Source organism: Canis lupus, chromosome 30 (assembly GCF_003254725.2).
Source record: "Canis lupus dingo isolate Sandy chromosome 30, ASM325472v2, whole genome shotgun sequence".
Lineage (NCBI taxonomy): Eukaryota > Metazoa > Chordata > Mammalia > Carnivora > Canidae > Canis > Canis lupus.
In genome coordinates this window covers 1,547,643-1,574,322 of record NC_064272.1, presented here as the reverse complement: position 1 = coordinate 1,574,322, position 26,680 = coordinate 1,547,643, and the positions used below count along the sequence as shown (strand labels likewise).

The window sequence follows — 26,680 nt, the reverse complement described above, 5'->3', positions numbered from 1 at the left end:
GAGGGAGTTCTTGATTCTCCAAGCCACAAGATGTTTTAGAAGAAAGGAGGACTATTGAAAAATAAACCTGTGCAGCATGGATGTGGGCTGCAAAATCCATAGTAGAAGTTTACAAGAGCTGGGAAGTGAAGGCTAAAAGAAAAATAATTTATAAGTAGATTCTCATCTCCTATCTTTCTTGAGGAGCCACAGAACATGCTGTGTACAATGGAAACCAGAAGGAGGGGGTTGGCCTTCTGGGAAAGCAAATTAAAGTTAAATGAATAGGGAAGGAAAAAGAAAGAACAATGAAGAAGAAAGATTAAAGTTTGCTTGTGCTGTCTCATTGTCCTCTGGTCAGTTGCTGGGAGCTGTCCAATAGGACACATGAATGATGTGGGAGGTGAGGGAGTCTGAGAAATCCTGCTGACGAGTAGATACTCTCCAGCTGTCTTGAGTTTAACCTTAGGACGGAAACAATGCATAAATAATTGTGTTATGGTAATAGTATGGTAAATATTCAGAATCCCCTGAGATCTTACTTGAACTAAATAAAAGAAGTCCTTGCAAAGATCTGAGAACATAGTGGGGCAGTGGCTGAAGGTAGGGAATGAGAAAAGGCTGAGATGAGCTGGGTACCGTTGTAGTTAGTTTTGAATCGAGACGCCATCCTGTTCCTATCTTGGGTACATCTGGGTCTCTTCCTCAAGGTTTTAGGGAGACTGAGAGCATCATCAAGCCATTCAGAGGTCATGTCTATTTCTCCACTGTCCCCATTGCCAGGCCGGTGGGCAGAATGTGTTCTGTTTGAGGAAAGGAAGGATCTGCCTTAGTCCAGTGGAAAACTCTTATATTGAGGTGTCTTGAAGGAACAAGATGAAGCAATCTAACCCTGAGAACCCACAGAACAAAATGAGACCTAGAAGGGCCCTGGCCATAATATACTGTACCTTTCCTATTTCCTAGGTGGAAAATTAAGCACATGTGGCTTAGAGGTACTCCATTGCAATTCATGGCAATGATTATAACTTGAATTTGCAACCTCCTGCGTGGTTGCCCTTTCAAACTACAAAAATGCTAACAAACCTCTTTTATCTTTTCATCTTTTTTTTTTTTTTTTAAATCACACAAACACTCTTAACTGGTGTCATTGTTTCTAAAAAACTCAAAATGTTAAAAGTTGAGGCAGAGGGGACTCTAATTAGATCAGACTTAGGGAAACTGTATTCATTTTTTTTTTTTTTTTCACTTGAATCTAGAATCAGGAAGTCATTCTTGCCTGGGTTTTGTATTTCCAAACCTTCCCCTCATGTTCTCACAGCATTCTCTTTCCCAGTCTTTGTATCCTATAATATCTTGGATAGTCATTGGTGAGCATTTCTGGAGCATGGACCAGAACATTTCCTCCGTAGGCCAGAGCACATACTGGTGGGAAGGAGCTCCTTGCCTGGAGTCCACTGGTGTTCTGTCCTCATTGCATGGACTTGGCATTCTTGCAGACAAAATTGGAATTGTTACTTCATAACATGAGTGTTCTTAAGGCTTGTTAAGCCTTTGCTTTAGGCCTAGATAAGTCTTTTCTTAGCATGTATCCAGGTTAATATATAACCAAATACACTATAAACACAGAGGAGAATTCCTTAGAAATTGACCCAAGGAAAAACCCTCACATTATTTATACATTCAACCAATTCTTAGCCCCCTGGGCCAGTGATGCAGATTCACAGGGGCTGGGTCCATTTACCCCTTTCCTCCTCTTAGTTTTTGCTCCCCAGAAGGCTCACCAGCATACTCATCAAGGGGATGGGAAAATGAAGGCTCGTTTTGCCATCTGTGGAGGTTTGTGATGTCTCTGTATTGATAGGATTTAATTACAAGACTTTTTGAAAAATTAGTCAGAGGAACAGAAACACACATTGAGGATAGAAGGACCACAACATAGAGAGCAAGAGAGATAGAGGGGGATATGAAAACAGAGAGGAAGAGAAATGGGGAAGATTGCTGAGACAGAGGAGGAAGGGCACACAGGAAGTCAGGAGGAGACATTCCTCTTCCCAGCGGAAGAGGGAGCTGGGGTGTACACGCACACACAGAAAACCTTTAAGAGAAAAACACATGCAAAGGCATGAAAAACATGGGAGATAAAGGAAGAGAGAAAATGGAAATACAGGGGGAGGGAGAGACCCTGGGCTAGAAACCCATCCAACCTTATGTTTAACCTGTTCCAAGAGGCACCTGTGAAAGTTTGAAAGAATATGAGTTAGTTAATTTTTTTTAAGATTTTATTTATTTATTCATGAGAGACACAGAGAAAGAGAGGCAGAGACACAGGCAGAGGGAGAAGCAGGCTCCCTGCGGGGAGCCCAATGTGGGACTTGATCCCAGGACCCCAGGGTCATGCCTTGAGCCGAAGGTAGATGCTCCCCCACTGAGCCACCCAAGTGTCTCATGTTAATAAGTTTATTATTTTAAAAAATGCTCTTATTTAAAAATGAAAAAGTACGGCAGACAGCAGGGGTCATTTCTCTTTGTGAAATGTCTTTAAAATCGAATCCAACATTTCTTTCTGTGGCTCTGTTGGCTGGCAGACATCAGTGTATGGTCAGTCACTCAACGGGTGCTGAGGGAAGCAGTGACTGTGCCCGGTGGGGGGGCAGGTAGGAACCCGGATCTGGTGGGTGCTTGTCGGGGTCCCTGCCAAAGGCCCAGGTCTGATCCGTGTCTGTCTTGTGTTTTCAGTGGAAACAATCGCACAGCTGCCCCCATCGCTCTGCCCATAGAAGAGGTCCTGCAGACCTTACAGGACTTGATTGCCTACTTTCAGCCCCCAGAGGAGGAGATGCAGCATGAAGACAAGCAGAACAAGCTCCGCTCACTCAAGAACAGACAGAACCTTTTTAAGGAAGAAGTAAGTCTAAAATATCAAAAATTGAGATTCTCTCTGTGAGAGGATCAATAGATAAATTCCCAGAGCTAAAATATCCCTATGATTACAAATCAGCTTTGTCTCCTGCATGTGCATATTTACAAAAGAACAAGGAAGAAAGGAAGCTGGGAAGGAAAGGATTATTTGGAAGCTGACCATCCTTGTCCAGCACATGTGGTCACACTACCAGGATACACTGGCACTCGAACCAAACTGCATTTGAAAGCATCACTGCCACGGTGCACCTGTAGGTCCCAAATCTATTCTCAGTAAATCTCAACAATTAAAGCATGGCTTTGGCTGTGATTCCCAAATTTTACAAGATGTTAGAACTACCTAGGAAACCTGTTTGAAAAATATAAATGCTCAGGTTCTACCATATCAGAAATCACTAAAGACCTTAGTTTTGAAAGATAACAAATAAAGCCAGGTCTTGCTTAAAACCTGAGTGTCTGCGGCACTAGAGGTGAAATCTGAATGCAAGGAAGAACTAACCTGGGACTCTGGAGGCCTGGGCTTAAGTTCTGGCTCTATCTCTGGCTCGGTGTGATCTTAGAAACGTCACATGCCTTCTTTGAACTCAGACATGGTGATTTGGCAGTAACAGGCCATGGGCACAGTCCTGCAGTGTCCCCATTCCTGGGACAGGGCTTGTCCCATGGGCGTTTCCCAAGTTAGTGGCATGTAGACCTGTCCCTGCTCTGTCTCCTGACCATGCAGACTGACCCTGGGGACATTATGCCTGGAAGGCTACTGAAACTACATCCCCTTAAGAACAGCTAGACACAGATGTTTTCTCTGGGAGGCATAGTATTGTAATTTAGAAGAAAAGCAGTTAAGACCCACTTTGGTTTTATTGCCTTTAAATCCTACCCTTTTGACAGGGGAGAGGGAGGGCACAGGCATGGTTGTCTTGTGCATCCGAATGAAATGTCTTGAACTAACTTGAGATTTAACAGTAAAATAGGGACTGCATCAAGGGCAGTTTCTGGGTGAGTCAGAATCCTGTCACACCAGACACAGAGGAAGCTTTTGTGAGACTCATTCATGCTCCCTCTTCCGATAACGTCCTTCGAGTGAGTCAGACACATGGGGGCATACCCACTATCCCACCCCGCACTCAGTGGATGCTCCTTAATGTCTCTGGGGCATAAGAATGTATATTTGTTTTGAAGAAGAAAAGCAAAACCCAAACTGGCACTGGGAAGGTCTGTTTGCACATTAGCGTGATCAGCTTTAAAAAGTGACTGACGGAGAGGGGAAAGGATAAAAGGATCCTGCTTTCTTCTTCGGGAGCTCTCACTTTTTCCCCAACTCTCCTTCACAGGGAATGTTGGCCCTTGTGTTAAACTGCATCGATCGCTTGAATATCTATAACAGCGTAGCACACTTTGCGGGGATTGCAAGGGAGGAGAGTGGCACGGCTTGGAAAGAGATCCTGAACCTTCTGTACAAACTGCTGGGTAAGTACACACGCAGCCTCTCCCTAGGAAGATTTCCAAGGGGGTGGGGGTCTCAACAGGATGGCTGATGGTCATCCAGCCTCCCTCCTTGGAAGCCTTTTGTTGACCTTTTGGGTCTCACGCAGCCACTTATTCTGTTAGCCAGCAGCTCATTATGCTTTCCACACTTCAGGCAAGAAGGCAGTGGCGAGTGGACGCAGGTGGTGATCCATTTTGCTAAAACTACCCATAAAACCCTCAACAGTCACTTGCTCTCTCTGAGCCTTGTTCCCTCTTCTTTAAAACAAGGGCACAAGACTAGAATGTGTTTGCAGCGCCATCCATGTTTAGACTGGGACACCTGCCCGTGAAGGTGGTCACTGTTTTCAGCTCTGCAACTTTTACTGACCACTTATTGGGTGGTCGTGATTCCTACTGGAGTGGCCTGCTCATTATTTCATTTTGGTGGGGGGTGGGGAGATAAAGGCAGGGAGTCAGGAAGGTCCGGCACCCAGCCTTTCTTCTCACAATGCAGAGTGGGGGGTGATGTCTCAGGGCCTGCGGTAACCAGCACCACCACACTGGCCCCCACCACCAAGCTGTGGGAGGAAGGCCTCAGAAGGTGGTGTTGGCCTGTGTGAAAATGTGGCCACTGGTGGTTGCCCAGATGTGTTGATGAAACAGCGTTTTGAGGTTTTGCTCTGAAGTATATGTCCCATTAGAGCAACTCCATAGAAAGTTGAGTGGGCCAGACAGGAGCCAGGGATGGCATATTGGACCCATTCTCGATGTCTCAGGGGTCATGTGGATTGCACCATTCTGTATGACCTTGTAAAATCCCTTTCAATTCTAATACTTTTTAATGGTAGGACTCAAAGTCAGCAGGAATTTTTACAATAGTTGTCAATAGTTACTGAGCTTTTTGTGCCAAACAGTGGAAAATCTCCTTTTGATCCACAGAAGAACACTTTGAGGTATAGGTGCTGCTACCCATGTAGTCATAAATCAGAAGAAACTGATGCTCAGAAATGTCATAACCTACCTAAGGCCACACATGTAGTAAATGCTGGAACTGTAGTGTAAGGCCCATGGATCCCCTGCACCCTGTGCTTAACCTTTTTGCTGCAGCTGACCTGGAAATTGGATGGAATTCCACCTTCCTCTAAAGTCCTTTTCCTATCCAGATATCTTTCAAGCATCCATAAAACCTATCTTTGAAAACCAGCAGCATGACGAGAAGCTTGGGGCCACTTTACGTGGATTTGTTGCAGAGGCCGGGCCTGTGGAGGAAAGGTTGCTTGTTCGAGCTCGGTGAAAACCTGAGAGCATATTCCATCCCTCCCTTAGCAATGTCGTCTCCCAGTGGGTCTCAAGCAGGAGCAGGCATCAGATTCATCAGGAGGGCTGGTTAAAACAGCAATGCTGGGTCCCATCCCCACAGTTTCTGATTCTGGGACAAGGCCAGAGAATTTGCATTTCTAACAAGCTCTCAGGTGACACATTCCAGTCCTGGAACCACACTTTGGGAACCATTGTCATCTGCTGATATGTTTTAGGTATTTTAGAGGTTCACATTTCCCTATTATCTGCCTGTTACTTGAACCAAACTTTCCAGCTGTTTTCACTGGGATGCATCCCTTAAACCCTGAAAAATAGCAAATCTCTATGTAGGTTTGAGAAAAACAGTGTAAAGAATGGAATTCTTAAACCAGTAGCCAGAGATTTTTTTGCCTATCGCTATGTGAAATAGTTTTGAGTTTGTGTGCCTGTTGTCTCTTTCGCCTACTTCATAGAGGCAGGGCATCTGCTGCCCTGTTACCATCACATAGGCAGCTGTTTGGTACATGGTTTCTTTGGACTACTTGAGTGAATGGTAGATTTTTACTCTTCCAGATTTAGAAATGATGGTATCAAAGCACTTGGAAGGGGAAGGTTGTTACACTCAGTTCCTTTTAGTTGTGAAACAGGCACAGTATGTGACAGCTTCCCAAGGTCTTATGCCCATCCTCATGTCCTGTAACCTACATGTTCAATCATGTCCTTCTTTGCAGCTGCTCTCATTCGTGGAAACAGAAACAACTGCGCCCAGTTCTCTAATAACCTTGATTGGCTCATCAGCAAATTGGACAGACTAGAATCTTCCTCAGGTAAGCATTGACCGGAAACAACTGCAGAAGGTAAAGGGTTTTTTTCTTTCTATTAAAGAAGGGAAGGAGGGAAGAAGGGAGGAAAGAAGTAGTTGAATCTTCGAATAATTCTGTTTTCCATGGAGTTGTAAACAACCCTCAAATAATGACCCCAACAAGAAGAGGTCCTGAATCTTCCTGGCACCGCTATGGCTTTTTTTTTAACAACGCTAACCCAGACTTCGACGATTTCCTTTTCTGTTTTACTTTTCACTTTTGTGTGTTCATCCCCATGCCCTGGGTCCTCTAATTACTTCCCCCCACCCCGGATCCTGGTCTCCTACCTGCTCTCTGTACTCTTTTTCTCTGGGTTTCTAAATTCTCTCTGGACATGCTTCTCCTGACTGTTTTGGTTAGAAGCAGAATGAAGGGTGACCATTGGATAGGAGGATGTGCTGGTCCTCCTGCCCCACCTCAATCACCCTTGACATCATATCTATAACCCTTCTTGATGACTCACAGGGAATTTGAGCCAGACAGTGATTATCACAGGTAAGTGGCTACAGGGAGGCTCAGCAGTTGTCTTCCTCAGAGATGAATGAGCATGACAGATGCGGGCTCCTCTCTGGGATGCTTGAAAGGTTTGATGCTTTTTTCATTGTGTAGAGATGGCTGGAGCTTGGACAGGTGGACCAAAGGAAGGCTCTCTGAAGGACCATCCACCTATACATGTGTCTTCCCAAGCCTCTACTTTCTTCAGGCCTGTGGGCCAGATTACAACTCATAGTAATATATAAAAGCCTCAAGAAACACAGAATCAAGGAGAATTTTCTTGATAAAACCAATAAAGATATTGGCCAACTGCTTCCCTTCTATTTGCATCATAGTATGTTATCCTTTAGGTGCCAGCTACAGGGGCACCAGCTAGTTTTTCTTAAGCCTTCACTTAATACAGAAAACCATGCAGCATGCTGAGAGAAGGGGCAAAGACAGTCTTTATTTAGTGAGTGTATAGTTTGCTTGATACACAAATGCATCTAAAATGGGAATAATTTCTGGGATGGTTCCTAGAAAAATTCTTATTCGAGGAACATTCCAAATATTTTCTAAATTTCTCAAAGGACCGTTAGAATTTGTAGTAAACTGGGCATCTACTTTTTCCTGTATTTTTAAATTAAGTATTGCTTGGCCTGACAAAATTAAGAATTCCATTTTATAGCTGCTTCTCTATACTTTTCTTTTTAATTGAAGTATAACTGACGTACAGTATTGTATTAGTTTCAGGTGTACAACATAGCAAGTCAACAATTCCAGACATTCTTCTGTGCTCATCAAGAGAAGTGTACCTCCCCATCCCCTCAGCCCCCACCAACCTCCCCATCCGTATCCCCCCTCTTTTTTTCTTTGTTTTGTTTCTTCCATTCCACAGAGGAGTGAAATCATATGGTGTTTGTCTTTCTCTGAATTATTTCATTTGCTGTGTATCTATATTTTGACATCAAAAAATCCATGTCTGTCCAGGAAGGCAGGAGGTGTGGTCAGTGCTAATAAAACTCCCCTCTGTGTTACAGACGAGTTAGGCCCAGAGGCTCCTGAAGTCTACCAGAGATGGCTGCAGTCTCTCTTCTGGCCAGAAATATTTAATAGATTCAAAGAATTGATAATATTCTGTCCCGTCAGGATGGTCTTTTCACTCATAACTTAGATTTCTAAATTATGGTCAGTTCTGCAGGTTATTTCATAGCAGGTGATTTTTGTGACACTCATGCAGGTATTTTGGAAGTTTTGCACTGCATCTTGATTGAAAGCCCAGAAGCCTTAAATCTGATAGCAGAGGGCCACATCAAGTCCATCATCTCCCTGTTGGATAAGCATGGGCGGAATCACAAGGTGGGTGTCAGAAGAACCCAAACAGTCATGGGCTTGACCTGGCTTTTCCCTCCCCACTGCTTCATAACCAGTGTGTGTTGCTGAGACCATGTTGACTGGTTGCTTTCTTGGCTTTGATATGAGAGGGTAGAAAAAATCTTTGGGAAACTGAGGCTCTGAAAGACCCTAAGCCAGACTGTCACACTGGGTCTTGTGTGTTTTCTATTTCCTCCAGCTTCCCAACCCAGCTCATTGTCTTCAGCCTTCAGCATGTAGCCGCCAGGAGGGGTCAAGGCCCAGGGAAATGACGGGGGAGTGTGGAGGGTAGTGGGCACTGGGCTGGGGTCTGGCCGAGGCCAATGGCAGGACTGGCCTCCACCCTCGTGTCCAGGAACTCAGTAGTGAACCACTAATATCAAGCAGTATAAAGAAGATACACAAATACCAGATAAAAATAGCATAGAAACCTTGGCAACTGGCCTGTAATTAAATGAAATCAGATTTACCCTGAGAGAAACCAAGTGAAATAAGTGACTCTGCATGAGCAAGCACAAGGCCTGACACTGCCAGTCCTTTTCTTTGACCCCAAACAGCTGTGTGATGTGGGGCCTCAGTTATATTGTCTGCACAATGGAGATCATGCCACTTCATTTACTAAGGCGGAAAGCGCTATCGATTTTTTGAGGCACCTTAGAGTTCTGCATCTCTAATTTTGTGGAATTCTGTGTCTAAGACAGAACAATCTGTGGGGAAAGTCTATTAAAGTACGGTTTTTCCTGACCCTTCAGCATGTGCCTGGCAGATGGGGGGCTACTGCACTGAATGATCAGTGAAAAGGGGGGTACTCTAAGGCTGAGGGGAGTGTGTTTCAAGAGCAGATGAAGTGAGGGGCAGCAGCCGTGCTTGCACAGAGTGGAGAAGAGACCACCTGGTCAATGGCCCTATCATTGGGGGGCACTGCTCATTTGAGACACATCTCGGTGGGTCCAGGAGAACAAGCCTCTGCAGTGTTGCTTAGGTGTGTCTTCCTTAGGAAGCAGAAAAGCCATAGTCCTTAGCATCTGTGAAGCTGCTTGGCAAGGAATGGAAAGAAATATATGCAGGGCCTGTGACTGCTTTCCCAAAGGTGGTGAATCAAAAGGCATGGGGCTCGGCGTCAGGCCAGCATGAGCACCAACATGTTCTCTCCTGTCTGCGAAGATCAATAAGAGTAACTGATAAGCACCCAAGTACCACGGGTCTGAGCCATGAGCTACATGCAGATGTCAGGAGGAGCTCTCTGACCATAGAAAAGCTACTCTTGTCTCATCTCCTGGGTCTGCTTTATGATCATACCACAGATCACGCTGGGTGGGTGACCAGCTTTGTCATGGCTTCTTTCAGCCAGAAGCTGCAAAGCATTTAATGGGTGTCACTCGGTGGCAAGCCGATTGCTGCTCTGCCTCTTCCAGAGCTGGGAAATCTGAGGCTGACTGAGCGAGGGACTTTGTGACAAATCAGTACCTGGTCTGACACGTTACCTGAGTGGACGAGCAGAGCAGTCTTTAGTCTTCTAGAGCCAGGCCCTGTCTGAGAGATTCTGGCAATGTTGTGAAAGTTCAGGAGAGATGTTCTCCATGCATAAATGCCTCCTCAAGGGATGCCTGGATGGCTCAGCAGTGGAGCGTCTGCCTTCAGCTCAGGTTGTGACCCCGGGATCCCGGAATCAAGTCCCGCATCAGGCTCCCTGCAGGAAGCCTGCTTCTCCCTCTGCCTGTGTTTCTGCCTTTCTCTCTGTGTCTTATGAATAAATAAATAAAACCTTTAGAAAAATAAATTTAAAAATAAAAATAAGAGCCTCCTCAAGGATATATCCCTTTTTTGCCTTTTGATAGATTTTTGGATGAAGGTTGTCTTGCCATGAATTCAGGCCTTCCCTTAGAAGTTACCTGAGTGGGTAACTTTTCTTTTCGAAGAGAGATCCGTGTCACCTCATCACCAGGGGCTATTTGTGGTAGCTTTGTAAACAAGGTGAAGGCCAGGCTTCTGTTGTAACGTTTTCTCTTTACGTGGAAAATCCCAGCGTGGTGTTCTGCTATCCTGGCTGCTCCTTTTTGTCAGTCCTGGGTTTTTGAGTGTCTCTGATCTGTTCACTTAGCTTTCCATGAAGACGGTGCCTGAGAATATATAGAATTTTAGTCCCACCAGGCACCTCACGGCTCTTCATACAGTGGCAGCAATAATGATGACAATGACAATAGCTTACATTTATTTTGCATTTGATAGATGCCAGGTACCATCCTTCATGTTGACCTGCATGTTCCTTTGTTCTCTGTATGACCCCTTGAGGTAGCATTGTTACTTCCACCTGACAGGGGCAGAAGCAAATCTGGCACATGAGCCCTGTGACGTGAAGCCATTTGCCAGAGGCCACACAGCTAATTCATGACAGATTAGGACCAGACTTTGGTGGGTCTCCTACTCACCAAAGTTAAATGTTCTTTCCAGTGTTTCTCAGAACTGTGGTTGGTGAATATGTTCTTTGGGATCCACATGTTCTGTGAGAATATTTTTAATTGTGTGTTCTTATTCTTATAGTTCTCTAAATACAGAAGTGTGCCATGAAGAATTCATAATTAGAAGGCATTTTTATACAAGTCAGTGTTTCTGAGACTGGAGTGTGAAGGCCCCTATGGGCCCAATCCAGGGTCTTTGGGGTCGTGACATTTTTCTTCTCAAAAAGTTTGTACATCTCATGGGTTTGAGGAACCCCTTTCTGTATAATTCCAACTCCAATCACAGATTGGGAACAAGGAGTGTATACAGTAGTGGTCATTATTGTGCATTCTCTTCACTAAGATTTTTCCCTTGTTATACGTCTGTCCCTGCCACGGAAAGCACTGCCACTCATCTAAAGCATGATCAAATTAAGGTCAGAAAGGTTGAGGGAGGGACACCTGGGTGGCTTCATGGTTAAGAGTCTGCCTTTGGCTCAGGGCATGACCCCAGGGTCCTGGGATGGAGTTCCCACATCGGACTGCTTCTCCCTCTGTCTAGGTCTCTGCCTCTCTCTGCGTGTCTCTCATGAATAAATAAATAAAATCTTTTTAAAAGGGAAAGAACACAACCTCTGGAGTGAAACGGACAGGAATGGGTACGCCGGCAACATGCCATCCCCTCAGTGTACTCTGCCCCTCAACCTCTTAATGACTTTGTCTTGCCCATTCCTCCCTATCTCCTCACTTCTTAGTTTTTGAGGACCCATCAAAATTCTGTCTGTCCTTCAATACTTTGTTCAAATGCCACTCCTTCCATTAGGCTTTTTCTGATTCCAGTTGAACATGGTCTCCTCATTGCAAATCTTACACACGTAGCACACCATTCCTCAGTGGTTCACATAGATCTCCCTCACAGATTCTGAGTTCCTTCAGGGCAAGGACCAACTCCTATCCCCCACAATGCCAAGCTCATATGTTACACATGGCAGGCATTTCATACAGGGTTGTGGAAGGTGTGATACATGAATAAAAGGAAGGAACCCAGAATCCGTTCCCATCTCACCTTGGCTGGAAGCTCACCCATGTGTACAGGCCTTGTCTTATCCAACAGATGGCTTATTGATGGCAAGAAACACACTATATTAGTAGCATTGATTTTTATTGTTTGGTAAAAAGAACGATTGTTGGACATTGTAAGTTACCTTCTAATTCTCCCACAGAGGAAGCATCTCATAATAAAAATGAAATATGCCCTTTTCACTTGCCCCCAAAACTCTCTTACTTCAGATCTCGTCAATGTTGTCACAGATAAACTTTTTTTATTCTTGTAAGGATTTGGAGCCACCTGTGAGAAAACTATATGGTAAAATAGTAACATCATTGGTCCTGAGAAAGTATAAATCAGAATTGAAGGTTTAGCCTGAGTTGGGGTGAGGATAGAACATAGGTAGGCAAACCATCAACCTCTTCACAATTGCTAAATCATCTCTGAGCTCCCAGGCAGCCAAGGCAATACAGAGGTGTTTCCAGCCACCCAGTGCACATTGACAGCAAGAAAAAAATCTGTTCCTCAGGGGCTCCAAAATCCTCATTTTTCAAAGATGGGACTTGATTCTTTAAAAATCACGAAGTACAGTTAGTGTTTTTACAGCATTTACATACAGTAAGTGAATTTTAGCAGGGAGCTGTTTTTATAGATAAAAAAGCTGAAGGACAAAATGCAATAGCCAGGTGATGTTTCCATGGATATACAATAGGTATTTATTTTTAAAGGAAAATTCCCACATAAGCCTGTGTTTGGGGTAGAGCCTAGCAGAGACGAAAAAAACTGAGAGGCTCTTGAATGAACTGTGGTGTCAGTAATGAAAATGATCACAACCAGAAGCAAGTGGCCTCCACAAGGTGAACCTAGGAAATCCTGAAGTTGAGCCAGCGTATAAATTAGAGAAGTCTGACTCCTAGACCAACAACCCCAAATTCTCATAGGGAGGATTTATTTTTGCTCACACCACAGCCCCAGACCCATCCGTGGGAGGGCTCCAGTCTACACGGTTGTTCAGGAGATACGGGTTCCTTCCGTGGAGTGGCTCTAGCATCCTCTAGAGCAGAGCTTAGGGGAAGGCAATGTGCTTGCCCACTGTGTTCAAGTGAAAGCCCTCAGCTGGTGAGTCTGGCAGGGGTGGGGTGCAGGGGGCACTCCTAGGTGATGCCAGGGCTTCGGATCACACCTGTAATAAGGAGACCCAGAGCTTTGTAATCTCTCCATGGGGCTCTACGTCCAGCTAGAAAGGGTGTGAGTACAAGAAAGACCAGGCTTAAAAGCTGGATAGGTCATGTCCCCTTACTTTCCAGTGCCCACAACTCAGTCACATGACCCCACATAGCTGCAAAGGAGGCTAGGAAATGTAGTCCCTGTGGGCTCAGGACTAGAAGGAAATGGCACTTGGCAGCTGCAAGCAGGACCTGCTGCAGCTGGCCCCCTGTCCCAGAGGTCGCTAAGGTTCCCCCCACTCCCAGCAGAGGTACAGATGATCTCTAGACTCAATGCTTGTGCATCCCCTGTGGTCGACTCGCCTTGTCTACACTTCCTCCATCTTTAGGGGAACCCATTTAAACTTTACTAGAAAAAGAAGTTTGACCCGATCCCCCCCTTTTACCCTAAGAAATGCCTTCCACAACGAAGCCTAAACAACGTCAGCCCTGTTGCTTTATGGCATCGTTTATTTATAGGTGAGACAGTGTTTGGCTGGTGCTTCTCACAGAGCCATTTTTCTCCTTGCTGTTCAGTGGTGTGGGGATGAAGCTTTGCTCTCCGCCCGGTGTGACAGCCAGGCTCCCACAGCCTTCACTCCAAGGCAGGATGGATGAAAATATGTGATAGGCTGGATGATAAGTATTTAATTTCCTGGCCATCTATGGCTCTTTTCTTAGAATGAGAAATTATCCTCCGGATTTCCAGTTCCATGGTCAATATGTTTTGCTGGGTGGCAGCGTGAGAGTTCTCTGTTAAACCGCCTTTGGGATTCTTTCCTAATTGTCCCACAAATGCGCTTTGTATATATCTGGAACAGAACTGACATCCAGGGAGTCAGGTAGAAAATTGGTTTGTAGTAATTACAGATACTAATGCCAACAACCTGAGGCCATCCAACCTCACTAAGCGCTGAGTCTTCGTGGCCACTTTGAAAGACTGGCATGCAACAGCCAAGACCGAGCCTGTCATGTTCCTCCCTGTAGTAGGAAGAGCGGTGCCCAGCCCAGCACAGTTTGCTCTGTCGGTACAGGAACACTGACTCGATGCAAGAGGATGCAGCACAAGGAGACAGGGTGGGCACAAGGCCAGGGGCTCTTCCCATTGCTGACATAGCTGGAAAACAGGCACAGAAGTGGCTTGGTAGCTGGTCTCTCACCCACAGGGGCCACTTGGGCTCTCACAGGGCTGTCCTCACTCTAGGAGGGAGAAGTGGAACAGGTGGAAGGCGACTGAATACCGGTTTGCTGGAATAGAAGGGTATCTTGGTGAATTTTAATGACAACACAGGAGGAGACCCTAGAACTGAAATTTGCCCTGCTAAGCTCTCTACTGATCCACGTGAGGTTCCCAAGCCTGCTACATGACCTCGGCCAAAGGGGAACCTGAGTGCTATTACAGAACAGACGTGCAACTGAGGAAATTTTAAAAGTCTAATTGACTTTATTAATTGATTCACAAATTGGGCAGCATCCCTTCTAGTAGTAGAGGGGAGGTCCCAGGGGCCACAGAAAAGGAAAGGTTTATAAAAGCAGAGAGGGAGTGGGTGGAAAAGGGTGATGGGCACTGAGGGGGCCACTTGACGGGATGAGCACTGGGTGTTATACTACATGTTGGCAAATCAAACTCCAATGGAAAAAAATGTATATATATAAAAGGAAAAGGGAATTATTAGCAAAGAATCCATTGTCTTAGGGAAGGTCCCCCCACTAAGGGAAACAGGAGGGCTCTGGCAGTGGATGTCCTGGTGCTGAGCAGACTTCCATGTTGACTAGTTAGAGCTACATTCATTAGGTTAGGTATTAAGTCTTGGCTTCTGACGGGACCTTAACCTAAGGGACGCCTTTGGATTCTGTGGTTTTCTTTTCAACAGTGCCTTTTGTCCTTTCATGAAAAGCTGTATGAGCACGCCAACTGGTCTTAGCGCAGAGGACTCCCAAGGCTGGGTGGAGTGCAGACTTAGGCTTGAAGCCAGTGAAGGACCTTCTAGCACTTGCCCCCACTGACGCACATCTCCAAGAGGCTGTCATGCCAGGATTTCATACAGATGCCTTGCCTCAGCCTAGTCCCTGGGATATACAGCCTGTCTTTGGAGCTCGTACTCCCACCTGTTTTAGCAGAACAAGGATCATAGATGACATGCGTAGTTTGGAGGAAAGGGGCTAAGATGAAGGCAGAGAGGCTGGAAGGAATCCAGCTTCATTTTTCTAAGGCCCGGCAGGCTTCAGCATGGCTCACGGGTGCCTGGTTGGGGAGGCACGGCAGCCTTCACTCAGAATGGGTTCTCCCACTTGTCCCCAGGTGCCCTACTTCCCAAGGCTTGCTTTCTCTATGTGCCTTGGCAGTCAGGTCCTGCCCACTGTGCCCTCCTGGTGGTCCTAAGGTTTGGTGGGCTGTATCCTGCTGCAGGTTCTGGATGTGCTGTGCTCCCTCTGTCTCTGCAATGGGGTCGCAGTCAGAGCCAACCAGAATCTGATTTGTGACAACTTGCTGCCCCGGAGAAACCTGCTCCTGCAGACACGGCTGATTAATGATGTGACAAGGTAAGGCCCCAACCATCATTCTGAAACGCCAATCTTCTTTCCAGACAGGAAAGGAAGAGGGCCAATCTGACCTCCAGTGCTGCCCATCCATCATGTCTGTGGTGAAGTCAGCACATGAGAGGAGACTGGACAAACATGTACTTTTTAAGGGCCTTGTACTCCAACCCCTTCCAAGTTTGAAAGATTTGACCTGAAGGGTCTGCCATGTTTCATGTTATACCTTAATATGGATCTTATACCTTCTTTATAACATAGTCATTTTATTTTAACATATCACCTATTTTTTTCTTAAAATCTTTTAATAGAATGGATTTCCCATGTTGATGGCATGATTTCTCAAATCCTCTGGCTTGTGGCCATTTTCCTGAGAGTTACCTGTGAAGGCCAGGCTGGAGAGCATGGGCTCACAGAGTCCTAGCCTGCTGGGAGTCATGTGAACTCACTGAACTCAAATCAGGCAGGCCTGAGGTTCTTTAGCAATTTCCTACCTGGGCCTGTTCCCTAATCTACAAGGTGAGGAAAGAACTTCTCTGAAGTGTAGGGTAGACCTGAGCCATCCACACGGACTTCCTTTTGGTACCAGTCTGGTTTTCCCTTGCCCACCCAAAAGGGGTCACAGCCTTCACAGTGGACATCTGAGAATAGCATTCCAACCAGAAAAACTCTAAATGGTTTGTCCCGAGCTTTTAACCCTTGTGCTCAATACATTAAATCCTCCAGCCCTTAACAAAGTTGGCAAAGGGGGACTTCTGTTCCCCTCTCCCTTTTTTTTGCCATCTTAAGTTGAATTTTATTTTTTTCAGCTCTATTTATTGAGGTATAATTGACAAAATTGTAGGATATTTAAAGTGTAAAATATGATGATTTAATATATATGTATATATTATAATACATATTCACAATATATATATATACATTGTGAAAGGATCTGCCCCATAAGTTCATTAACACATCCTTCACCTCACATACTTACCTTTTTTGTGTACATGAGAGCATTTAAGTTCTACTCTCTTGGCAAATTTCAATTATGCAATAGTGTTATCAACTATAGTTACCATGTTATACAGTTGGTCCTCGGACCTTATGCATCTTATAGCTGAAAGTCTGTACTTTCTTACTAACCTCTCTTTATTCCATCCCCTCCTCAACCTTCAACAACCACTTTACTACTCTCTGTTTCTGGGAGTTTGATTTTTTTTTTTTTTAATTTCACATAAGTAGTTCCATGCAGCATTTGTCCTTCTCTGGTTCCTTCCTTCCTTCCTTCTGTCCTTCCTTTCTCTCTCTTTTTCCCTCTCTTCCTCCCTTTCTTTTTTGTCTCCCTTATTTCTAACAGTGATTTCTTAATGCTTTCAAGAGGTCATTCCTAGTAATGCTTAGGTGACAGAGTTGCTGGTGTGAGAATAGGGGTGCTTGGACCAACTCCCCAGAGATGAAACTTGAGTTATTTCTTCTACTTACAGAATGAAACAAGGGTCTGTAGTTACACAGCTCTGTGACATTTTCAGTGTCTTTTACCTATGCTTGACACTCAGCAAATGTTGGTTGCCTTGAATGGAATAAGGAGACATTCTTTATATTTTTAAATAGAATTAATGTCCTGACACCTCCCAGTGAGAACTTGATCAAGTGTTAGAGGCTCTAAGCTTTTTCTACTTTAGAATATAAAAACCATAAACTTTCTCTTGCCTTCAGCTGACAGTGCATCCTGTGATCCTGTTCAACTTGCTCTTGGGTTTTCTCAGTGCTTGGGAGTCTGTAGATGCCACCTGTGTCATGTTTAATTTCAGCATTCGGCCCAACATCTTCCTGGGAGTTGCTGAGGGCTCTGCACAGTACAAGAAGTGGTACTTCGAGCTAATCATCGACCAGGTGGACCCTTTCCTAACAGCTGAGCCCACACACCTGCGGGTGGGCTGGGCCTCTTCCTCAGGCTATGCTCCGTACCCTGGCGGAGGAGAAGGGTGGGGAGGCAATGGTGTTGGCGATGACCTGTACTCCTATGGCTTTGATGGACTTCACCTTTGGTCAGGTGAGTACCTTGCCAAGGCTTCGGCCCCTTTCCTCTTACTGAGGGTGATCAAGGTTCGATTGTTCAAGCTGCCATGTTCATTTTCTGTTGAAATGATACAGACGCAAGAGTCTCACCTAGTGAGATAGGTGGGAAGAACATCAGGCCTGAAAGGAGACTGTCCTGCTTTTAAACCATGACTCTGGTACTTCCAGCTGGGGGATCTAGTGTGGAGCATCTAACGGTTCTCAAGCTCAGTGTCTACAATCATTATTGCATGGATATTCAGGACTATATAGTCAAACAGGGAAAGAGACTCAACATTTATTTACTGGGCAGTGAGCTGCATACCTTTTGCACATTATTTTTCCTCATTTGTACGATGATCCCTTAATGTAGATAATACTGATCTCATATTACGTATGTGGAAACAGCATAAGATATTTAAGTGATGTATTCAACGTCACATTGAGAGGGATCTAGATCTGACTATACAAGTCCATCATGTCATTGCAGCATGTTGCTTCTTGATATGCTTTATAAAATGTCTGGACCTGTGCCCCACGTGTTGTAAATGCCACTTAAAAAAAATTCAAAGCTTCATTTTTAAAAATACACTAATGCTTTTTCCCCATGCATGTCCATGGCCTATGCCTGGCAGAATGGCTTAGCTTCTGCCTGGATGAAAATGGAGGGACTAAGTTGTAGGCTTTCACTCAGAACCAGAGCCCTACCTGTTCTGTTGTCCACAGAGTGTCATATCTGTATCTTTTGCAAAACTGCAGTTGGAGTCATCGTGTCCCTTATAGAAATCCCTTATGTAAGCATGCCTCTTACATAAGAAACCATGACATATATTCTTCCCCAAACCCAGTATGAGGAAAAAATTTGTCTCTACTACACAAACCTATATATTTTCTTTTGTAACTAAGAAGTAGATAACCCATCACATTTTCCTTCATCCCTCAGCTTTCAGGTGAAAACCATCACTTGGGTTCTGATTCTGTTTCTTGCAGTTGGTCTATATTTTCAGTTGCTCCATATTGGTTATTCAGAAGGTTTTTTTGTGCTGTTGTACATTCAGTAAAAACATTTAAAAACTTCTGGGAATGGTATCAACTTATTTATTTATATATTTATTTATCCTGGATCATTTGCGGGAAGAAGAAAAAAAATCTCTGTCCATGTTTTGTATGTCCTGGGGGACAGCATGGTGCAGACAAAAGCAGATACAAAATGGTAGGATGATGGGTTAGAGTGAAGTAAAAGCTTTGTCTTGTTGATCTCTTATCCTCCCAACTTACCCTTTCTTGGTTCCATCTTTGTGGGGGAATGGAGCCTTTCTTGGTTCATGGAGTCACTGTGTCTGGCTGTATGGTAGTGGTAGTAGACTGTAGTGTAGGTTATCAGCAGATCTGTGAAGGTTCTCAGAGTCTTTGGGGAAGTGATTTGAAAAGAAAGAGTTCTGGGATGCCTGGGTGGCTCAGCGGTTGAGCATCTGCTTTCAGCTCAGGTCATGATCCTGGGGTCCTGGGATTGAGTCCCACATTGGGCTCCTTGTGAGGAGCCTCCTTCTCCCTCTTTGTCTCTGCTTCTCTCTGTGTCTTTCATGAATAAATAAATAAAATCTTAAAAAAAAAAAGAAAAGAGTTCTTAGGCTTGCACACATCTACATCTTCTGAGTTTGGTAGGGTCGAATCTGTGAGGGAGTGAATGGGATTGAGAAAAATCATTCCCCTGCTGCCTGCTGCTCATCTCCTGCCATCTTGTCACAATAACCCAAGCTACACTTGAAGAGAACTCTGCCTGGGGATTGGTTAAGGAAATATGAAGGACACCTAGACTATGGGATGGAGCAGATTGGACCTTGTTTTTTTTTTTTTTTTTTTAATTTTTATTTATTTATGATAGTCACAGAGAGAGAGAGAGAGAGAGAGAGGCAGAGACATAGGCAGAGGGAGAAGCAGGCTCCATGCACCGGGAGCCTGACGTGGGATTCGATCCGGGGTCTCCAGGATCGCGCCCTGGGCCAAAGGCAGGCGCCAAACCGCTGCGCCACCCAGGGATCCCAGATTGGACCTTGTTTTAAAGAGAAACCATTCTCAAAGGAAAAATTTTACTCAGTCCTTCCTAGATTTTGTAGCACTGCATGGGACACCTAGTGGATCCCTTCACGAAATTTTGCATAATGAATACATCAGTGAGTCAGAAGACAGAGAACCCAGTGCATCCAGAGAAGACTACTGTTTGCATTTAAGAATCTGAATATCCATCTAGTTGTGTATCATTCCAGGAGTGGGCAGCACTCCTATCATCCCTCTTGTCTCTCCAGAAGACCAGGAAGCCGGAGGTGCCGAGCCCATACCAGTCATCACAAGCAGTAGCCCTTCTAATTGGTGATAGGGGAAATGGGTTGGTGCTCAGTGCTTTAGATGCTGCTAGTGGCTCTCTGAACATTACCTGCACTTAGTAATATAATGCCGTATGAGTGCGTTCAAAGAACTTCAGCTCCTCTGTCCTCAGTGTCTGATGAGACGTGGAGAAACCATGTCTGCAAGACTTACACCTCTCATGATCATTAAAGCACAAAGCTTCCTTGGGTCCGGCATCATTCTGAATTCCCCAGCCCACCCATGGGGAACATCTATTTGGTAGAAGGCACTGCAGGTAAATATGCCAACATGTGCTTCAGCTGAAGAAATAAGGTCTCTGCTAATGACTCCCACCAGGACAGCATTGAATTTCAGACTATCTCATGAAAGGATAATTGTGGGATGAAGAAATGAAATGGTGCTTTGGTGTCCTGCAGGAGGGAGTGGAGAGTGACGAGGGAGATTTACTGGGAACTCATCATGACAGTTTCTCTCCGTTTCCTTAAGATGTAAATGCCTAGGGCCGCTGACTTTAAACTTATCTGTATGTGGAAATTAAACTACTGCCTTGAACCGATCTTTAACATACTTCTAAAAGTGCAATAGATATTGTCATCCTTGGAGGGAATTATAGTGCTACTATCACGTTGTCACTGGAAAGAGTCAAGAAGAAACAGCATGGCTTTGGAGCTGTGCCTGGGTTTGAACTCCCAGTTCTTCTGTTTCCTGACTTTTGACATTGAGCAAATTACTTAACCTCCAGAGACTTGGCTTCTTCAAATAAAATGAAGAGGCACTGGGGGTTATTCTGTATGTTAGTAAATTGAACACCAATAAAAAATAAATTTAAAAAAATAAATAAATAAAATGAAGAGGAGGGCAGCCCTGGTAATGCAGCAGTTTAGCGCCACCTGCAGCCTGGAGTGTGATCCTGGAGACCCGGGATCGAGTCCCACATCAGGCTCCCTGCATGGAGCCTGCTTCTCCCTCTGCCTGTGTCTCTGCCTCTCTCTCTCTCTCTCTCTCTCTGTCTCTATGAATAAATAAATAAAAAATCTTAAAATGAAGAGGATACAGGCTCTTATGAAATTTAAATGAGGTGGGACCCATGGGTGGCTCAGTCGGTTAAGAGTCCAACTCTCGATTTTGGCTCAGGTCACGATCTAAGGGTTGTGAGATGGAGCCCTGTATCAGGTTCGTGCAGAGCCTGTTTGAAACCCTCTCTCCCCTCTTCCTGTCCTCCTCCCCCCACTGGCACTCTCGTTCTCTGTCTCTAAAATAAAATAAATTTTAAAAATAAAGTATTTTCTTAAAAAATGTCTAAATAAATAAATGAAGGAAGGAACATGAAGTTCTAGGCATGTGTTAGATACCTAGTAAATATAAAGTCCCATCCCTTATTGTCTATGGACCCCCCTGTAATCATAAAAACAATAGCCAGAGTTGTGTGTCCCTCCCTGGAGACCATGAGAGCAGCCCCATCCTAAGGGAACACCGGAGGCCAATGCTGAATGGGAAATGAAGTTTCAAGCAACATCCTAGGATTATAAATGAGCTTTTCTCTGTGTAAGGAAAAGGCCATCTTAATAGGTCTTTAGCCACTGAAGCCCATGAAGTCACTTTCAAGCATCAGCTATAGAAATAACTCCCTTCTCAATCCTGCTAGCCCACCCTCCAGGCTCCTTAATCTGCTCGGCTGCTAGGAGGTTCCTTTCAGAGGACTGGCCCTTTCTTGTCCTGACATTACTTTCCCTCTCCTGACAGAGCCTTCAAGTAGCCTCTCAGGACTGCCAGTGGGATGAACTCAGCCCCTCAGCAGCATCTAGTATGTTCCTGGGTAGGGAGGGCAGTTTCACAGGAGGAAACTGAGAGCCACCTTTCCCTTTAATAATTCTCTTCCTTGCAGGATTGGAATAAGCAGAGGAATTTCCCATCCCAAGTGATAAGTGCTGCAGGAAATGAATGGAGTAAAATTGCATTTCTTGAATTATTATGACTTCTGACTTTTTAAACTTTTAGATCATTTAGCTCCACAGTCGAATTTGTTTGAGAGGGTCTTTGTCTCCCTGCTGAAACAAGTCCTGGGGTTCGTCTCTCAAGACACAGGCCACCATGACTCAGACCTTTCTAGCCCTGGTGCTATATGGCGAGGAGCCTGAGTGGCTGTGGAACACCAGCATTTTTCCGTGTTTGGTGTTTGGATCCTCCCTCCTTCCAAATGCCTAAGTGTTTGTGTTTTACATTAGAGTGCCAAACTCTGCAGTGCCTGAGGCAGTGGAAATGCTGACCATCAGTGTTTCCATTTGCCTACATTACTCATCAGAAGAGGCTAAATCCTGAAGTAATATATCCTTGGGTTAATTTGAAGATGTGCAGCATATGATAAAGTGGGTTTTTCCTTTATCTTCAAATGCTGGTATGGAATGGCCTTTCTGAGCTTCCTGGGACCTCTAGGTAGGCCCCGGCTTCTGAGTGAGGGGCAGGTTCTTCAGACAGGGAGAGGCCGCAGGACTCCCCAGCTGTTTCAGTGGGTGGTCACTAGGATTACGGAATTCTTCTGTCTTGAAAAGTAGTTGAGAAGGCTTACGCTCTACCACTACTTTGCGTCCCTTCCTCAGAAGGTCAGCCACATTAAACATATTGGAAAGTGATTATTTTGGAGCACTGTCTTCAATAAAGGGACTTACTGATTTTAATAACTCAGTACAGCGACTTTTTCTTATTTTTTTAAAAGATTTATTTATTTATTCATGAGGCCGGGGAGAGAGACAGAGACACAGGCAGAGGGAGAAGCAGGCTCCCTATGGGGAGCCCGATGTGGGACTCGATCCCAGAACCCTGGGATCACAACCTGAGCCGAAGGCAAACACTCACCCGCTGAACCACCCAGGGGCCCCCATGCATATGTTTTAAAAAAAGGCTCAAACCCTGATTTTGTTTTTTGTGTTGATCATTTTACTGTTGTAGCAGCATCTTCTACTTGGTCCCCATTCTCTTAGAATAAAGCAGTTTCGGAAAAGGCAGTGACGTTTACCACAAGGATATGAGTGTTTAGTTGTGGTGGTGGTTTTCCACCAAAAAAGGATACCAGACAGGAGAAATTCTCCTAGCTGCCATTCCTCGGGAAGGCACTTGGCAAAGATGGCATATTAAAGGCTAAATAAAGCTTGGAAGCCAGCTCCTGATGACATCAAAGCCCTGCTATAGATGAAGAGGATCCCTCCTGAAAGCTGCTCTGAACCTTTACTGGCCCAGGCTCAGGCCAGCACAGACGCCAACAGCACAGTCTGAGTGGGTGGGAAGGGAGGGCACTAGCATGGAAATTCAACGCTGTCACTTTGTCCCAGTTTATATGAGACTCAGAACAGTAATGGCCTCCTGATTTGTATTTTTATCCAGCAAAGATCTGAATACCTTTAACATTAGTTGACCAACTGAGCATTTCACTTACTTCGTGGTTTTCTCAAATTCGCAGAAATTCTTGGACGTTTTTCAAACGACTACAGTGATAACAAGCAAAAGTTAAACTAAAGGAAAAAGAAGCATTCAAAGCAGGAAAGATTGGTTTTTAATGGGAAAATAGGAAATACTGAGAATGAGGCCAATGTAGCAAGATTTGTTGAGTTTTATTTAGTGTCCTCCATTAAGGAAGAAAAGATGTGTGGGGGATACCTACACTCTGAAAAAGGAACCACAAGTACTCAGACTCCTCAAATAGAGAAGCTGGAAAGGTATCCAACCTATGTGCTCTTCAAGTTTGGCTTAGATTCCTTTGTTTTAAACTAACTTGTTCCTCATTCTCAGGAATGAAGCAAGATATGAAGTTACAAAAGCCAAGTCCAAGGCCGTCCCAGGCCAGCGTGCATTGCATACATCATTATGTGTCACTGCACCAGTGTGGTGCAAAGAGTCCAAGTTGTATGTTAGGTCCAGCTTTGTTTCCCCTACTGCATCTCCTCCTCAGGCCCCCACCAGTCCCTACCTTCCTACGGTATCAAACCCTGGCCGTTCGGTGGGTTATGTCATACATTCCCTTTGTATAAACCATTCCTTCCATCTGGAATACTGTTATTGATCTAGTGGACCTTTGATCCTTTCAATCTTGTCCCATGCTCCTAGGCCAACTTGGCAAACCTTCTATCTTAGAAAACATTATCTTGTGAACATCTTTGTTCCAAAAATTACATGGAATTGTAATTCTTTTTTTTTTTTTAATGTTTATTTCCCCCACTAGATTATGGATCTCTTGGGGACAGGAACTGGATCTTCTGTCTTTGATACCCAACCCCACACACAGTATCTGGCACCATGTAGAGTCTCATTAATGTTTGCTGAAAGGTGGGAAGAAATATGAGATGGTTTTGTCACTTGGCTACAACAACCAAAAAGGGATACCTAATATTTTTATTTAGGAGAGTATAGTAGTTTCACTAGTTTAATATCACCTCTTGTTTTAGAATGTACCACTAGAATAGCAGTAACCCCTGGAAACATTAAATGATTCTAAGCTGAGATTAGAGATATCATATAGCATAGTTATGTACACGAAATTTGTAAACAACTCACGTACCCATCATAAGAGGGTTTTTAATGACCTTATGGCATATTATGAAGCCATTAACATGCAGTTTTTAATTAATATTCCATTATATAATCAGATATATGTGATGGGATAAGTAGAAAAAACAGGTCATAAAACCCTGCAATATCCTAGTTTGGATGAAAAGTGTATATGTGTGTATGAAAGTAGAAGCATTTTTTTATTGAGTTACATTGTTTCCTTATTTATATTTTTAATTTTTCTATATGTATGATGAACATTTGTAATGGAGATGTATTAATTCTGTAGTTAAAAAAATAAGATTTTTATAAATTTTTTTTTGCCTAAAACTCCATTTTAATACCTCCCTTCTGCTTCTCCACTGCCCTCTTGCCAATAGAATCATAAACTTGGTAGAGGGATGTGTGAGGGACTTACAATTGTTTACTTTCAGAACTTCCAGAATGAGATGCTATGACACAGAAATACTGAGGGGTGATCTTCTCATGACTCTAAGGTCAGGAAGTGACAGATCATCTTATGAAAGAGATATGCAGTAACCAGCAACAAAACCCACCCACACAGTATAGTGGACCAAGATTTTCCCTGCTCGTATGAACTATTAGAATTCTTTAAAACAAGTAAGCAACCTATGCTGCACAGTTTAACGGCTGGATGACCTTGCTTTTACTCGCTTTGATGGCTCCTGCATCCAGTGTTAAAGTGGCCCTATCTCTAAGAGGAGATAGAAGACAGCATGGTCATAGACATGGTCGTAGACCGCGCACGCACACGCATACCCCAGGACCCACACCCAAGAAAGTGATTTGTCCATTATTTCAGACACCACCAGGCCAGATTCTGAGCACATGTTGAGGGGGTTGAATTCATGTTTGTTCTCATTGCTGGCAGCATTAGGGTGTCCTCTGAGACTCCTCTTGTCTCAGGCTGCCTACTCACAAGCTCCAGAAGTCATTTCTCGTTGCTCACCTCACGGGGAAAGCCAAGTTGTGTTTCCAACACAGTAGCATATGTAGACCTCCTGTGTGCCATGATACCTCCCCACCTCCCCTAGGGGGCCTACGAGCACCTTCTTCAGAGTCCCAAATGCCTTCTTGTTCTTTGCTCACCAGGCCGCATACCCAGAGCCGTAGCCTCCATCAACCAGCACCTCCTGAGATCAGACGACGTGGTGAGCTGTTGCCTTGACCTCGGAGTGCCCAGCATCTCTTTCCGCATCAACGGGCAACCTGTGCAGGGGATGTTTGAGAACTTCAACACAGATGGGCTCTTCTTCCCTGTGGTGAGCTTCTCTGCAGGTGTCAAGTAAGTGATGGCTGTGATTTCATGAAGAGTAGCTGTTAGCCCACCTCCCCACCTCTCCTGTGAGCAGGGAAGCATGGTACTGTCTCTCAGGACTTCCATGCCATGAGCAACTTCCCTGCATACCCCCCTCCCCAAATAATAGTGAAAGCAGGAGAGCAATCCAGCATCACTAACTCAGTAGATACTTGCTGAATACATACCTACTGCCAAGGGTTTTATCATGTACTCATATAGTAAGATAAGATCTATGTGGAACCTTGCTTTAATAATTATTTAAAAATTAAATGCTCAGTATTAAAAATTTGAAAGATACAGTTATAAATACGACAATATTATCCATGATCCCAACATTTAACTCTAATGTCTGCTGATACTTTGGTGTATTTTCAAGCCTTTTATTCTACACAAATATGGGGCTTTTTTAATGGACATCACACTGAATATGAAGTTTTATGTCTTGATTATTTTTCATTTAATGATACATTAATGAGCCTTTTCCTGAGTCATTAAGTATCCTCTTTAAACAATTTTTATAGCCATATAATATCCTTTTATCTGGATGTCCCATAATATAGACATTACTTTGTTGTTAGACTTTCATGCTGATTCCATTTTTATCTTTATGGACATCCTTGAGAATAACTCTGTCTGCATTTCTGTTAAGATCCTCCTAAAAGTAGGTCAAAAGTTATTAAAATCTAAACTTATAATTACATAGCCAAGTAGATTTTCAGGAAGATTGTATGGAACAGTTCAGAAATCATGATCAACAATTTTGAAATCTCAAAAGCTCTGAAACAGTAAGTTTCTTTATAAAT

At 44.2% G+C, this 26,680-nt stretch overlaps 1 protein-coding gene across 2 annotated transcripts in view; it reads left to right on the top strand.

Annotated features, from left to right (window-relative positions):
• Positions 1-26,680, top strand: part of RYR3 (ryanodine receptor 3) — a 510,816-nt gene that overhangs the window by 267,582 nt on the left and 216,554 nt on the right. For both annotated transcript variants that reach the window (XM_049104111.1, XM_025473335.3), the window contains exons 13-19: positions 2,719-2,887; positions 4,233-4,368; positions 6,399-6,494; positions 8,245-8,363; positions 15,480-15,613; positions 17,404-17,645; positions 25,670-25,862. In XM_049104111.1, the coding sequence (XP_048960068.1) occupies positions 2,719-2,887; positions 4,233-4,368; positions 6,399-6,494; positions 8,245-8,363; positions 15,480-15,613; positions 17,404-17,645; positions 25,670-25,862 (1,089 nt within the window). The remainder of the gene's footprint in view (positions 1-2,718; positions 2,888-4,232; positions 4,369-6,398; positions 6,495-8,244; positions 8,364-15,479; positions 15,614-17,403; positions 17,646-25,669; positions 25,863-26,680) is intronic.